At 44.4% G+C, this 14,696-nt stretch overlaps 1 protein-coding gene across 2 annotated transcripts; it reads left to right on the top strand.

Annotated features, from left to right (window-relative positions):
- Positions 1-615: 615 nt before the first annotated feature.
- tpcn3 (two pore segment channel 3) lies at positions 616-12,814 on the top strand. 2 transcript variants are annotated; one of them, XM_060047860.1, is made up of 19 exons: positions 616-943; positions 2,854-2,936; positions 3,662-3,776; positions 4,503-4,631; positions 5,530-5,646; positions 6,016-6,134; positions 6,658-6,759; positions 6,864-6,990; positions 7,443-7,650; positions 7,942-8,086; positions 8,696-8,881; positions 10,248-10,312; positions 10,465-10,552; positions 10,807-10,876; positions 11,101-11,314; positions 11,673-11,763; positions 11,881-11,988; positions 12,274-12,380; positions 12,535-12,814. In XM_060047860.1, exons 1-19 carry the CDS (start codon positions 860-862, stop codon positions 12,666-12,668), a joined length of 2,292 nt encoding a protein of 763 aa, XP_059903843.1. In that variant the 5' UTR covers positions 616-859; the 3' UTR covers positions 12,669-12,814. The 2 variants fall into 2 exon arrangements, with proteins under 2 accessions (XP_059903843.1, XP_059903844.1); XM_060047861.1 differs by lacking the exon at positions 3,662-3,776 and having other exon boundaries at positions 617-943.
- Positions 12,815-14,696: the final 1,882 nt, after the last annotated feature.

Below are 14,696 nucleotides of genomic sequence, written 5' to 3'. Positions count from 1 at the left end.
TAGATTTTTTATTTAGTACTATACAACGCTTATGGCTTCAAGCAATGTAGGATACTTATCAATGTCTTAACATAAGCAAATTAGTGTGACAACTTTAGAGTAGAGTCTGAACACTAGATTGAGTTTTCAAGTTCTTCACAACTGAGCACATAAGGCACTAGACGGTAGTCTTAACATTAGACAGTGATTTTGTGAACCGGGTGGTAAGAGTTGTATCACCATACGGTAAGGTTGAAAACTAGACTGAGTTTTAACACTAGACAGGGAGTTGCAACACTAGACTGAGTTTTAACAAGACAGTGAGTTTTAACACCATACGGTAGAGTTTAACACTAGACTGCGTTGTGACACTAGTCAGTGCATTTTAACACTAGACAGTTAGTTTTAACACTCGACTGAGTTGAAACACAACAGTCCGTGGTTTTTAACCTCAGACCTGTAGAGTTTGTTTGTACACATTGAGTTTTTAACACCGGACCTTGAACACACAGACTATTAACACTGGACCAGTAGGGTTTGAACGCTAGACTTTTAACAACATGACTGCATGTTAAATCCTCGTATTCCTCGTGTCTCGTATTACACCGAGCACTCCTCCCTTCCTTCGGTTGTTTCCGCCAGTCTACATCACATGACACTGGTCAAAAGTCTGCCCATAAAGTGATGACTTCGTTCAGATGCACCACTGACAGTAAAGGAGTCTTTATCTGCAGAAATATTTGACTTCCCCGGAGAGTAGAAATGAGAGCTAAAGGGGAAACAACAGAACAGCATTCCTATTGTACAAGATAGAGAGAAACTCTGCACAACCGTTGCAGGACTAAAAGTTTGGAGATACTTGACATCAGCAAATCACGCAATGTCTGAGACTCCTCAGCTTGAGCACATCCCTGAAGACACAGGAAAGGGATTGTCTAACGGAATGGACACGAAACAGAAGGAGGTACGATTTCTGCTGATTTTAGCGTTTATCGGCGATTCTGTTTTTCAGAACAATCCTATGAAATGCATATTCCTACCCTGATCCGCAGAAAACATCTGCCCAAACAGCCCTTAACCTGATTTAGTCCATGACTGAAGGGGGGTCATCTTAACTCTGCTACAGTTCCTGATACGAATGTACGAATAACACTGATTTAGTCCCTAATTACACCTTATCCTTTTTATTTAGGCCTTAGCTCAGATTTAGTTCCTGATATATAACATAACCCTTAATTTAGAACATAATTTAAGACATAACCCTGAATTTTGTCCCTTATTTACTACAATACTCAGATTCAGAAAATAATTGACTTCTTAACCCTGCCGGTCTGTCATCAATCCAACCTCACCCTCCTGGGTTCTCTAAAACAACCGTTACTAATATAATTTGTCTAAACGGGCTTTGCATTTTAAGCGTGAAGATGTACATGTTGTAGTCAATGACAAAGGACACACTTGACTATGACTCCTCTGGCTGGACTTTTTGTCTGGTAAAACACACAGTTAAGGCCCGGGATATATAGTTGCATCCAAAATAAATCTCCAACAAAGTATTCTGCGCTAGACGACGCATGCGTAGTTGAGTTACAGTCTGATGCAGTCCCTCCCCACGGCCGCCTGATAGTGCAACATACTCCGGAGATAATAAGATACTATTTTAACTGCTTTACAAACGCGTCCGCCACGAATGTAAACCAGGGCAATTAAGCATTGTGGTATTTCAAACAAGACATTTAGTAAAATACTTTTCTGGCGATTCATTCATGTTATGTTGTCCACAAATTCTGCACTGCACGACGTACAATAATTACAAAGTATTATTTGGCTAACTCTTCTAATCTTCTTCAAGGGGCCGGACAGGATACGTATTTGATAACCCGGAGTGTAACAACCATTTAAATGTTTTCCACGAAATATCCGTCTGTCTGTCTGTCTGTCTGGACCGCCATGACATCACCCTGCTGTGATTGGTTGTTGTTGTTGATGATGACTGGGGTTGATTGGTAGGCTTACCTGCTGATCAATACCTGATTTAGGTGTAGTGGTTGGGTCACATTGGCCTAACCTCTACCTTCTTCCTGTCATCCTGGCTAGAAATAGTTCACAAAGTGTCCTTAACACCTACCCTAACTAACACTAACTAGCATGAAGACTAACCATGACCTTGTCCAGTAGCGCTCTGTGAGTTGGTTGCCTATGTACGAAGGTTGACTTTATCCAGAACCGAGGAAATGAAAATACAAAAAAGAGAATTAAAAAATGCCAGGTTAAGTTTTCAGTTCTTAATAATATATTTTTGTCTATCTATCTTATTATAACCAAACCTGCATACTATTGTGTAAGTGTGTAAGAGTCAAAGTTAGGTCATTAAGGAGAGGGTAGGGTTTCGACAGTACAGAGACGATTAATTAAATGAATGTTTTCTTTTACTTATCTATTATTTTATTTTATTGTATGACAATATTTATATGTGAAGCACTTTGAGTCTGCCTTTTGTATGAAAAGTGCTATATAAATAAAGTTGCCTTGCCTTGCCTTAATTAGGGAGCAGGTAGGGGTTGGACAGTACAGAGACAGGTCATTAAGAAGCAGGTAGGGGCTAGACAGTACAGAGACAGGTCATTAAGAAGCAGGTAGGGTTTAGACAGTACAGAGACAGGTCATTAGGGAGCAGGTAGGGGTTGGACAGTACACAAATGGGTCATTAAGCAGCAGGAAGGGGCTGGACAGTACAGATACAGGTCAGGAGCAGGTAGGGGTTGGACAGTACAGAGACGGGTCATTAAGGAGCAGGTAGGGGTTGGACAGTACAAAGATGGTTAATTAACGATACCTCACAAGGTACATCATGTGTTGTATAATGTGTTGTAGGAGCTGGAGCTGGCTGCGGTCTACGTATCAGACGCCCAACACAACAGGAATATCTTCTTTGAGACCCAGCCACAAGCTGTCAGGTAGGACCCCTCTAGCCCATAAATAAACCCTTTCTGGACCATATCTAATTCCTTCCTGACCATATCTGTGTGGTGATGCTGAATCTGTGTGGGGATACTGTATCAGTGTTGTGAAACTGTAACTGTGTGGTGATACTGTAACTGTTGTGATACTGTAACTATGGTGTGAAACTGTATCTGTGTTGTGTCAGGTTGTATTTCTTGTTGTGATATTGTATCTATGTTGCGATGCTGTATCTGTGTTGTGATGCTGTATGTGTGGGGATACTGTAACTGTGTTGTGATACTGTATCTTTCTGGTGATACTGTATCTGTGTTGTTATAATGTATCCATGTTGTGATTCTGTATCTATGTTGTGATTCTGTATCTATGTTGTGATTCTGTATCTATGTTGTGATTCTGTATCTGTGCAGTGATACTGTATCTATGTCATGATAATCTATCTACGTCATGATAATGTATCTGTGTGGTGACACTATATCTATGTTGTGATAACGTATCTGTGTTGTGAGTCTGTATCTGTGTTGTGATACTAAATATGTGTTGTGATACTGTATATGTGTTGTGATAACGTATCTGTGTTGTGAGTCTGTATCTGTGTTGTGATAATGTATCTGTGTTGTGAGTCTGTATCTGTGTGGTGATACTGTATATGTGTTGTGATAACGTATCTGTGTTGTGAGTCTGTATCTGTGTGGTGATACTGTATCTGTGTTGTCTCCAGGTTGTATCTCCTGTACAACCACTGGTTACTTGTGGTCCTGCTTTATTTCTTCATCATGGTCAACCTTCTCCTGGCCGTAGTGGAGCAGCCTGCCCTCCTCCCTGTTCCTACCTGGGTAACCCTAACCCTTACTCTACCTAGGTACACCTAACCTTACCTCTGTAACCCTAACCCTTACCACCCCCCCCAAGGTAACCTTTGCTCTTTCTCTACCTAGTTAACACTTAACCCCCCGGTAACCCTAGCTCTTACTCTAACGAGGTACAACCAACCCTATCTAGGTAACACTAACCCCTACCCTACTTAGGTAAGGGTTACCCTACCTAGAGACCTTACCCTACCTAGGTAACCTGGTTACATCTAGCCTTACCTAACAAACACTTAAATCTGAGGGTGGACGGACCAATCAAAGCTAGGGGGAGGAGTTTTATGTCCCAAAGTAGGGAGGAGTCACTCGATGGAAGTGTAGCAATCTACGGATTGGAAAACACGGTTTTGATTACAGTGTTATTTAATCGGCTTGACTGGAGTTCTTAACAAAGTAACGCTCTGACCAATTGTTAGAATGAATTAGATCCGAGCCAATGCCTGACTCGTGATGGACTGAAAGGCCCTCCCTTAAGCTCTGATTGGACCGTCCCTTTTTGTTTTGAAAGTCGGTTTGACCGGGGGCAAGGTCAGACTGCTCTTCATTATATTGTATTATATTATACATATTATATGCTGTTAGTATATATTATATACAGGCCTGTATGGTGGTAGTGTTTATCTCTCTATATCTGTATCGGTATATCTCTCTCTCTCTCTCTAGTAGTATAATAATAGTGTATATTATATACAGGCCTCCATGCTGGTAGAGTTGGTCTGCCTGTCTGTGTTCTCCGGTCGCCTGGTCCACTACGCCAAAGTCATCCCACGGGACAAGTTCTGGAAGGACCCCAAAAACCTCTGCATCCTGGTCATACTTCTGGTACTCTCTGACTAACTCTCTCACTCTCACACTCTCCCACTATTACACTCACTGACTCTTTCACTAACTCACTTCATCTCTCACTCTCGCACTTAAACTCACACACTGGCTTTCTAAATTTGACATTTACACTCACTCACTTGCTTACTTACCCGCTGTCTCGCTCCCTCACTTCTGTATTTGCTCATTCATTCTTTCACTTTCTCTCTATAATACATTCACTCACTTTATCTCTCACTGTTGCACTCACTCTCTCATTCAAACACACACACACACACACACACACACACACACACATATACATGTTTATGAAGACACAATGTCCATAGGAAGTGATCTTTACCCTCCTGATGTTTGCATCAGCAAATTCTTCAGGTTTCCTGCTCTGACTTACAAGCTGTTTCAACAGATGCATCAAGTTGGAACACTTGGTTAAATGACAAAAGGTTGTGTCTGGTTAACCACTGTCAGCAACAGCTGTCCGGGGCCTTGGCCCCTCCACCATGGAGAGAGTCAGGAATTGTGAGGGGCAGTTGGTTAAAGATGTTAGGAGATGCGGGGCATTAACCTGTCCTGTTAACATGTTACTCAGCTAATGTTTACATTTTATTCGGCTAATGTGGACTTGTTACTCTGCTAAATTTAACATGTTACTCGGCTAATGTTGACATGTTTCTTGGCTAATGTTGACAGGTTACTCAGCTAATGTTGACATGATAGTCTGCTAATGTTGACATGTTACTCGGCTAATATTGACATGTTACTCGGCTGATGTTGATATGTTACTCGGCTAATGTTGACAATGTACTCGGCTGAAGTTGACATGTTACCCAGCTGAAGTTGACATGTAACGTGGCTGATGTTGACATGTTGTAACTCAGTCTAAATGTGTTGACAGCTGACCCTGGTGGACATGATCATCTATGGAGCGCTGAAGGCCACAGACAACTACTCTGTCCGCTGGTCTCGAGTGTTTCGACCACTGCTTCTAGTTAACTTCACAGAGGGAAGACAGGTACCCCTGCACTGCTATTAGTTAACGTAACCTTCTACTGCTTCTCGTTACCTTCACAGAGGGAAGACAGGTACCCCTCCACTGCCAATAGTGTTGGCAGTGGAGGGGTACTTCTACTGTTAGTAGTTAATGTAACATTCTACTGCGCCTAGTTACCTACAAAGGGGAAGACAGGTACGGCTCCACCTTCCACTGCTACTAGTTATTGTAACCTTCAACTGCTACTAGTTAGGTAACCTTCTGCTGCTACTAGTTAACATACCTTATTCTGTTACTTATAAAGTGAAACCTTAAAGCTCCTGCTAACCCTAATGCTCCTACCAGAACCATCATCTGAGATCAAACTCCTATAATTGTGTTGTTTTTCAGCTGCGCAGAGCGTTTCGAAGTATCCGGAATGCTCTTCCTCAGATCCTCTCCGTCTTCCTCCTCTTCATCTTCAGCATCCTCATCTTCTCGCTCATGGCTCTCAAACTATTTGGAAAACGGTGAGTTCCTCTATCTCCTCAAGTCGACCCCCCCTGCTACCTTGAGGCACTTCAGCGTTTGTTAGTCATGGTTCCGCATTTTCCAAGGTACCTCGTTAGTCTGGGTACCTTGTTATACAGGGTACCTCGTTAGTCTGGGTACCTTTTTATCCCAGGTACCTTGTTAGTCTTGGTTCCTTGTTATCTGGGTACCTCGTTAGTCTGGGTACCTTGTTATCCCAGGTACCTCGTTGGTCAGGGTACCTTGTTATCCCAGGTACCTCATTAGTCTGGGCACCTTGTATTCCAGGTACCTCGTTGGTCAGGGTACCTTGTTATCCCAGGTACCTCGTTAGTCTGGGTATCTTGTTACCCCAGGTGCCTCGTTATCTGGGTACCTCGTTAGTCTGGTTACCTTGTTACCCCAGGTGCTTTGTTACGTGGGTACCTCATTAGTCTGGGTACTTTCTTATCCCAGGTACTTCATTAGTCTGGGTACCTCCTTTTACATTCAGAAGATTGATGGTTTCTTCCCATTTCTCAGAGGACTGAAGACAAACAGCGGAAAGCCTTATTTTACCAACTTCCTGGAGATTGTCTTTGACCTCTACGTTCTGGTCACTACAGCCAACAGCCCGGACATCATGTAGATTTAACACACACACACACAGTTGTATATATATATATAAATATGTATACATACTATAAGCAGGGCAGCGGTGGTACTGAATTGTTGTGGATCTCCTACAGGATGCCCGCCTACAATGCCAGCTCCTTCTTTGCCGTGTTCTTCGTCATCTTCATCCTCATCAACACTTACATCTTCATGTCCGTTTTCCTCGCTGTCGTCTACAACAACTATAAAAAATACCTCAAGGTAACATCCTCCTCTTCAGCATCCACATCAGTACCACCACCTTCCTCCTCTGAGGTAGACCTCTATGACAGGAAGATTACCTCCATAACCGCAAATAGCTCTATCCCGACAGGAAGTAGACCAATATAACACTGCCAGTGTACACTGGTAGTGTACACTGCCAAAGAGTAAGATGACCTCTACAACAGGAAGTAGACATCGCACAACCGGAAGTTGACTTCCCTAACAGGGACCCCTAACACGGGAGCCCCATCACAACCAGCAGTAGAGCTCTATGACAGAATTAGACGTAGCAGGTCCCTCCAGCAGGAAGATATGCACCAGGTGTTAGGGGACCACCTATAACAGGAAGTAACTCCATCCCAACAGGAAGCATACCTCTATAACAGGAAGTAACCCCATCTCAACAGGAAGTAGCCCTTTCTTAATCTGATTTGTGGTCTGACCGACAGGAAGAGGTGCGACAGCTGGTGAGGACCAAGAGACATAAAATGGTGCGAGCCTTCGCCATCCTGCAGGAGCGTCGCGAGGGATTGGAGGAGCCGGTGGTAAGCCACGCCTCCTGGAACCAGCTGGTCCGTCTGGTCCAAGCAGACCTCTCCCACGCACACAGAGAGCTGCTGTGGAGCGTTGCAGACCAACACAACCAGGGATACATAGGTAGGCTCTGGAAGAATAATACCAGGAACTGCTCCCAGGTATTATTCTTAGCATTATCCTGGTCTCAGTGGGTCAAAGTGGGTCCTGATCCTTGTGGGTCCTGGTATGTCCTGGTCTAGTGCGTCCTACTGGGTCTTGGTAGCTTCTGGTCATGGTTAGTCCTGGTCCTAGTGGGTCCTAGTGGGTCCTGATCCTTGTTTGTCCTACTGGAGCCTGGTAGGTCCTGTTCCCCCTTTTTAACCTCTTCTTTGTCCTTTGTTCATACTCACATTTTGATGGGTTGATTGGCAGGTAAACTGGCGTTTGTCCAGCTGGCTGACCTGCTGAACATCCAGGTGATTGCGGTAAAGTCCCGCCCACACCCCCTGCAGCGCTGGAGCCCCTCCCTCTACCTGTCCACCCCCAGTCGCTGGCTCTGCCGTGCTGTCCAACACAGGTGAAACCTCACTCACACCGACCCAGTACTGACACACACATATAGTAGAGATACAGCACCCACACACACACCAACCCAGTACAGACCCAGCACTCATACACACCAACCCAGTATGGACACAGCACTCATACACACCAACCCAGTACTGACCCAGCACTCATACACACCAACCCAGTATGGACACAGCACTCAATCACTCACACACACCAACCCAGTACAGACCCACACACACCAACCCAGTACAGACCCACACACACCAACCCAGTACAGACCCACACACACACCAACCCAGTACAGACCCACACACACCAACCCAGTACAGACCCACACACACCAACCCAGTACAGACCCACACACACCAACCCAGTACAGACCCACACACACCAACCCAGTACAGACCCACACACACCAACCCAGTACAGACCCACACACACCAACCCAGTACAGACCCACACACACCAACCCAGTACAGGCACATAGACGCCATGCACGGACAGAGCGCTCACACAAACATGGTGGAATGCATTCATGCTCGGGGCCAAGGCATGTTGAGGGATCATTCATGTCCAGGGTGTGCTTGGTATGATTCTACTTATGTTTGGGGGACAGGGTGTTTGTGATGGTCTATGACGTCATCATCCTGGTGAACGCGGTGTTCATTGGCCTGGATGAGGAAGACCCTTTGATCAGGAACAGTGAGTGGTTCTTCCTCGCCCTCTACCTGCTGGAGATTCTCCTGAAGCTGTACGCCATGGAACCCAGAGCCTTCTACTCCAGACACAACTTCTGGAACTGGTAGGAGATTTACACTAATGCCGCTTTTCCACTGCATGGTACCAGCTCGACACGACTCGACTCAGCTCGCATTTTTTGCGTTTCCACCGCGGTACCATGGTATCTGGTACCTGAAGTGGCTGCTTTTTCTAGTACCGCCTCGCTCTAGGTTCCAAGCGAGCTGAGCCGATGCTAAAAGGTGACGTCGGCAGACGGCCGGCGACTGATTGGCCAGAGAGTGTGACGAAGTCACGAGAGCGACATGGCAACCATGCTGGTAACATCCATAGCAGCGCCACAGCCAACATGTTCCACTTCTCCAACTTCTTCAACATGCCAGCTAATAATAGTAATGTGATCGATGTCCTCCATTGTTGTTATGTGGGTTCTGTCCATGTGTGGGTTGCGTATGTGTTGTTTGCGTCGCGTACACAAATACGTCACGGCCCTTTCGCGCAGCCGACCCCGCCCACGTCCAGGAGGTACTATTTGCGGTGGAAAAGCACCCGTGCTGCTACCGTGTCGAGTCGTGTCGTGTCGAGTCGTGTCGAGTCGAGCTACATGTGCGGTGGAAAAGCGGCATAAGAGATATAGATCCTACACCTTAAAGATATAAAGAGTCTACACCTTAGAGATATAGATCCTACACCTGTGAGATATAGGTCATACACCTTAGCCTATACCTTATAGATATAGGACTACACATTAGAGATATAGATCCTTTACCTTATAGATAGATCCTAAACATTATATATATATATCCTACACCTTATAGATATATAGATCCTACACCTTAGAGATATAGCTCCTACACCTTAGAGATATAGATCCTACACCTGTGAGATACAGGTCATACACCTTAGCCTATACCTTATAGATATAGGACTACACATTAGAGATATAGATTCTATACCTTATAGATAGATCCTAAACATTATATATACTGTATATACAGTATATCCTACACCTTATAGATATATAGATCCTACACCTTAGAGATATAGATCCTACACCTTAGAGATATATTTTAATCCTATGTCATAAAGATATAGAGACAACACCATAGAAATATAGTTAGATTCTACACCATAGAGATATATAGATCCTATACCATAGAGATAGATATAGGTCCTACACCTGAGAGGAGGGAGAGAGAACGCGAGAGATGGATGTTTGTGTAGATATGTGTTTAAGATCTAGTCACATATTAACCTAATGGGTTTGAATAGGAAATATTTGATAACGGGATATATATTCTATGATCTGTATTATATATTTAAATGTAGTGTCATATTAACAGGCTATTCTGAATAAACTTTATACTGTAAAACAAGATGTTTAGAGCTCTTCAGAGGCCCCATTGAACAGAATACTGGTCCATGTCCAGGTTTGATACCATCATCATCGTCTCTGCCCTGGTCGCTACCATCATAAACACAGCCATGACATCAGGTTAGTACCATGACAGAACATACACTGAGTGACATCATGAGTACATGCATTGTGCTATCCCAAGGCTGGCCACTCACCCATCAGACATGGACCTTCATAGTACTAGTAGTAGTATTTAAGGAATTATTAATATTCTTATTCTCATCTGGTAGTTGGGGGCTACAGCAGTCGGCAGATCTTGGACATCGTCTTCACACTCCGGGTTCTCAGACTTATCCGAGTCGTGGACAGCATCAAGAGGTACCAACGACCCCTCACAAGCACTGATTAAGATACATGTTGAATACATAGCCCCGGTTCAGGCTCATCATCAGATACATGTTATATACATACCTCTGGTTCAGATACATGTTATATACATACCTCTGGTTCAGATACATGTTGTATACATACCTCTGGTTCAGATACATGTTATATGCATACCTCTGGTTCAGGCTCGTCATAAGATACACGTTATATACATACCTCTGGTACCAACATGTGTTTCTCCCCAGGTTCAGGGTCATTATAAACACTCTGATTAAGATCGGACCGACCATGCTAACCTTCGCCCAGCTCATCATCGTAAGTCCTTGGGAGAAAAGAACCAACGAATATTGACATCTTCTTTGACACGTCAATGTTATGCTGACATGTGATCTCTCTCTCTCTCTCTCTCACTCACTCACTCACTCACTCACTCACTATCTATCACACACACACACACACACACACACACACACACACACACACACACACACACACACACACACACACACACACACACACACACACACACACACACACAGGTGGTGTACTATATCTTTGCTATGGTGGGGATGGAGCTGTTTCAAGGAAGGATTCAGTTCTTTGACTCTGACTCTCCGGGGAAGCTCTCCTGTGGGAACCCAGCCCTGCAGGATAGCAGCTTCGCTCAGCTGAACTACTGCAAGAACAACTTCAACAACGTGGTGTCGTCCTTCATTCTCCTTGTGGAGCTGACCGTGGTCAACCAGTGGCATGATATCCTTCTGAATCAGCTTCCCCTGAGGCCCTCTTCAGTCCCCTGACCTCTAACCCCCGACCAATCATTCACCAGACATGTCATTGACCTGACCTCTAACCCCAGACCTCACTGACCTCTAACCCCTGACTTCTCCGTCACCTGACCACTAACCAGTGACCTCTCATTCCCCTGACCAGTAACCAGTGACCTCAGGGTTAGTGTTATACTTAGGTTAGTAGGTTAGGGTTAGATTTAGGTTGGTAGGTTAAGCTTAAATTTGGGTTAGGTTTAGGGTAGTAGTTTCAGATGAGGGTTTGTAGGTTAGGTTTGTAGGGTTTTATGATGGTTGTTATGGTTTCCTTGACAATACAGCACTTCTGAGTAGCGGCTTTACTGCTGTCACTCACCCGTCAGCCAGACTCTTCTTCATCCTCTTCCACATCATCGTGGTCATCATCATCATCAAGTAAGAGCATGAGCATGCATACATTAGTTTGGTTACATTTGATAATCATTCAGTTTATAAGCAGAATGATACCCGTTTTGTACTTGTCAAAGCATCACGTTGTGTTTCCTTCTGCAGTATCTTCGTAGCGTTCGTCCTGGAGGCCTTCTTCGTGGAGTACACACTGGAGAAGAGCCTTCTGCACACCTCCCTGGAGAAGAGAATACAGGAGCTGGGAGTGGCCCAGTATGTCCCAGTATAAACCTCTAACCCCAATAACACTCTAAGTATAATCATCCTCTAACTGTGTGTGTGTGTGTGTGTGTGTGTGTGTGTGTGTGTGTGTGTGTGTGTGTGTGTGTGTGTGTGTGTGTGTGTGTGTGTGTGTGTGTGTGTGTGTTCCCTCTCCAGGGATGACTTAGGGCCTTCTAACCTTGTGTGTGTGTGTGTGTGTGTGTGTGTGTGTGTGTGTGTGTGTGTGTGTGTGTGTGTGTGTGTGTGTGTGTGTGTGTGTGTGTGTTCCCTCTCCAGGGATGACTTAGGGCCTTCTAACCTGGTTGATGCCATGGAAACCACAGATAACAACCTCAGAACTGGAGAACCCCAAACCAGACTGATGTTCAAAATCTCATCCACAAGTAGGTGGTCCACTTTCTGGAACGTGTACTGGGCTTACGGTTTGGGTGTCACAGGGTACCAGGGCTTAGGTTCTGTTGTGACAGGGAACCAGGGTTAAGGTTCTGGTGTATTCTGACAGGGTACCAGGGTTAAGGTTCTGGTGTATTCTGACAGGGTACCGGACCGTGGACAGTCTGCTTCAGCGGATGTTTGAGGCGGATCTTGACCCGGAGGACTTCGGTGGGGAAGACGACCCGGAAGAATCTTCAAACTTTAACTTTTCAAATCCAGTTTTTAGCTCGATATAATAATTGATATAAACCTGATTAAAGCATTTTCTATATGGTCATATCCGCGTGTATCTGCCTTAGCCGTGTTCTGTATTTTTGATACATATCTGATGAAAATATCTGTTTCTGAAATGTTCCTGATTAAAACGTGTTCTTTATATTCATATCTTGTATATAAGATTCTTAATGTTTACATCTGATATGCCTAGTTATTTTTGTTTATACTGTAACATAACATACAGGATACTCAGAACAGCTCTAAGATCATTAGAGATGTTCTCTCACATCAAAGCATGTTTGCTTAATAAGGGTGCACCTTAGGAGGCTGACATGGTAGGAGACACCTTAGAGGTTACATGGTCACGCCCTACGTCTGGACCCCAGACAAGCCCACCAGCTGAACATAAGAGGTCCTGATGAGGTCATGATGGTATCATGGATTCAACCCGCTGCTAGAACATATCTTATCGGACGTGTTCCATGATGTAATGATAGCATCACCCAAGTACTGCTATTCATTCATGCTTCAAGTCCCCTGTTACCTCTCAATGTGTGTGTTGAAGTCTAGAAAAAAAAAGAAATTTCAAGTGTCTGATAAAAGTAATCTGTATTGATAAATTAATTAAGGACTTAACTTATAACCATTAGATAGACAGGTCTTAATACCGCAAACAAACAGTAGTTACATCAACATTTCACATTCAACTAAAGCCCATTTAGCTACCAGTTTTAATTGTCCATATCCATAAATGTTCCAGCTAGACGTTGATGACATAAGAGCACTTTTACAATGAAATACATTCCCACAAATGGAGAAGAAATGAAGGCTAAGAGTATTTGTACATTTGGATGTGGAACATTTTCAGATGATTGACAACACAACACAAAATCAAGACAGACTTTTGAGGTCATGAAGAAGTTGTTTCCTGTTCTGTTTGTTGAACAATGCCGAGAACCCTTCTTTACCTCCGATCTTCAGCAGGCGATCGAATATGGCGACACATTAGTGCCATAATTCACTAATGTGATAAAAGATGCATTCGGGCGTATTATATTATTCCACACGCGTAGATATTAACTGCGAGCGCGCAAATGATCGCTGCGCGTGCAAAACAGCTTCTCGCGCGCGCAAATTACCTCAGCGCGCGCAAAACAGTCTCTCGCGCGCGCAAATTACCTCAGCACGCGCAAAACCTCTCGCGAAAGATGTTTTTACGCTCTCGCTCGAATTTAATTTTGGCACTATGGGGGAGGGAACCAAGGCAGGGCGGGCTTTCCTATGATTGGCCGTTTCTGAAGCGCGATATTTGATTGACAGCCCTCCTCTCATTCATTTCTGAATTGTACAGTAAATGGCTGAAATGATAGTTACGTATTGTAACTCCAGATTCTATGAGCATAGGCGCAGCCTTTTAAGTGTCGGCCTCATTGTCCTTTAAATAGCTGAAGAAAAGCTGTTTATTGGGAGCAGAACGTCCGCCGGCGCCCGACTATATCTGCGAAATGCGGGCGTCGTTGAGGCACGCCGCACGCGGACGTAATTGAGGCCCACGCTGTTGGTGGTCGTCGGGCATTACACATTTTTCAGTGCTACGGCTCACGCCTAGGGATAACCCAATAGCGATAGCCTTAAAAGGCTGCGCCTATACTCATAGAATCTAGAGTTACAATAAGTAACTATCGTTTCAGCCATTTACTGTACAGTTCAGAATTGAATGAGAGGAGGGTTGAGGAGGGCTGTCAATCAAATATCGCGCTTCAGAAACGGCCAATCATAGGAAAGCCCGCCCTGCCTTGGTTCCCTCCCCCATAGTGCCAAAATTAAATTCGAGCGAGAGCGTAAAAACATCTTTCGCGAGAGGTTTTGCGCGCGCTGAGGTAATTTGCGCGCGCGAGAGGCTGTTTTGCGCGCGCAGAGATCATTTGCGCGCTCGCAGTTAATATCTACGCGTGTGGAATAATATAATACGCCCGAATGCATCTTTTATCACATTAGTGAATTATGGCACTAATGTGTCGCCATAATCGAAGGCTGGTCTAGTCTAA

The sequence above is a fragment of the Gadus macrocephalus genome, chromosome 3 (assembly GCF_031168955.1).
Source record: "Gadus macrocephalus chromosome 3, ASM3116895v1".
NCBI classification, from domain to species: Eukaryota; Metazoa; Chordata; class Actinopteri; order Gadiformes; family Gadidae; genus Gadus; species Gadus macrocephalus.
The sequence above is the reverse complement of the archived record's forward strand: the minus strand, read 5'-3'. Positions and strand labels throughout refer to the sequence as shown.

What these genes read in the sequence shown, in the direction of transcription:
- tpcn3 (XM_060047860.1), top strand. Translation starts at nt 860, where the DNA reads ATGTCTGAGACTCCTCAGCTTGAGCACATCCCTGAAGACACAGGAAAG. An exon ending in TGCCGTGCTGTCCAACACAG is followed by an intron (nt 8,087 to 8,695) that starts GTGAAACCTCAC and finishes TTTGGGGGACAG; the next exon opens with GGTGTTTGTGATGGTCTATG. An exon ending in AGACACAACTTCTGGAACTG is followed by an intron (nt 8,882 to 10,247) that starts GTAGGAGATTTA and finishes GTCCATGTCCAG; the next exon opens with GTTTGATACCATCATCATCG.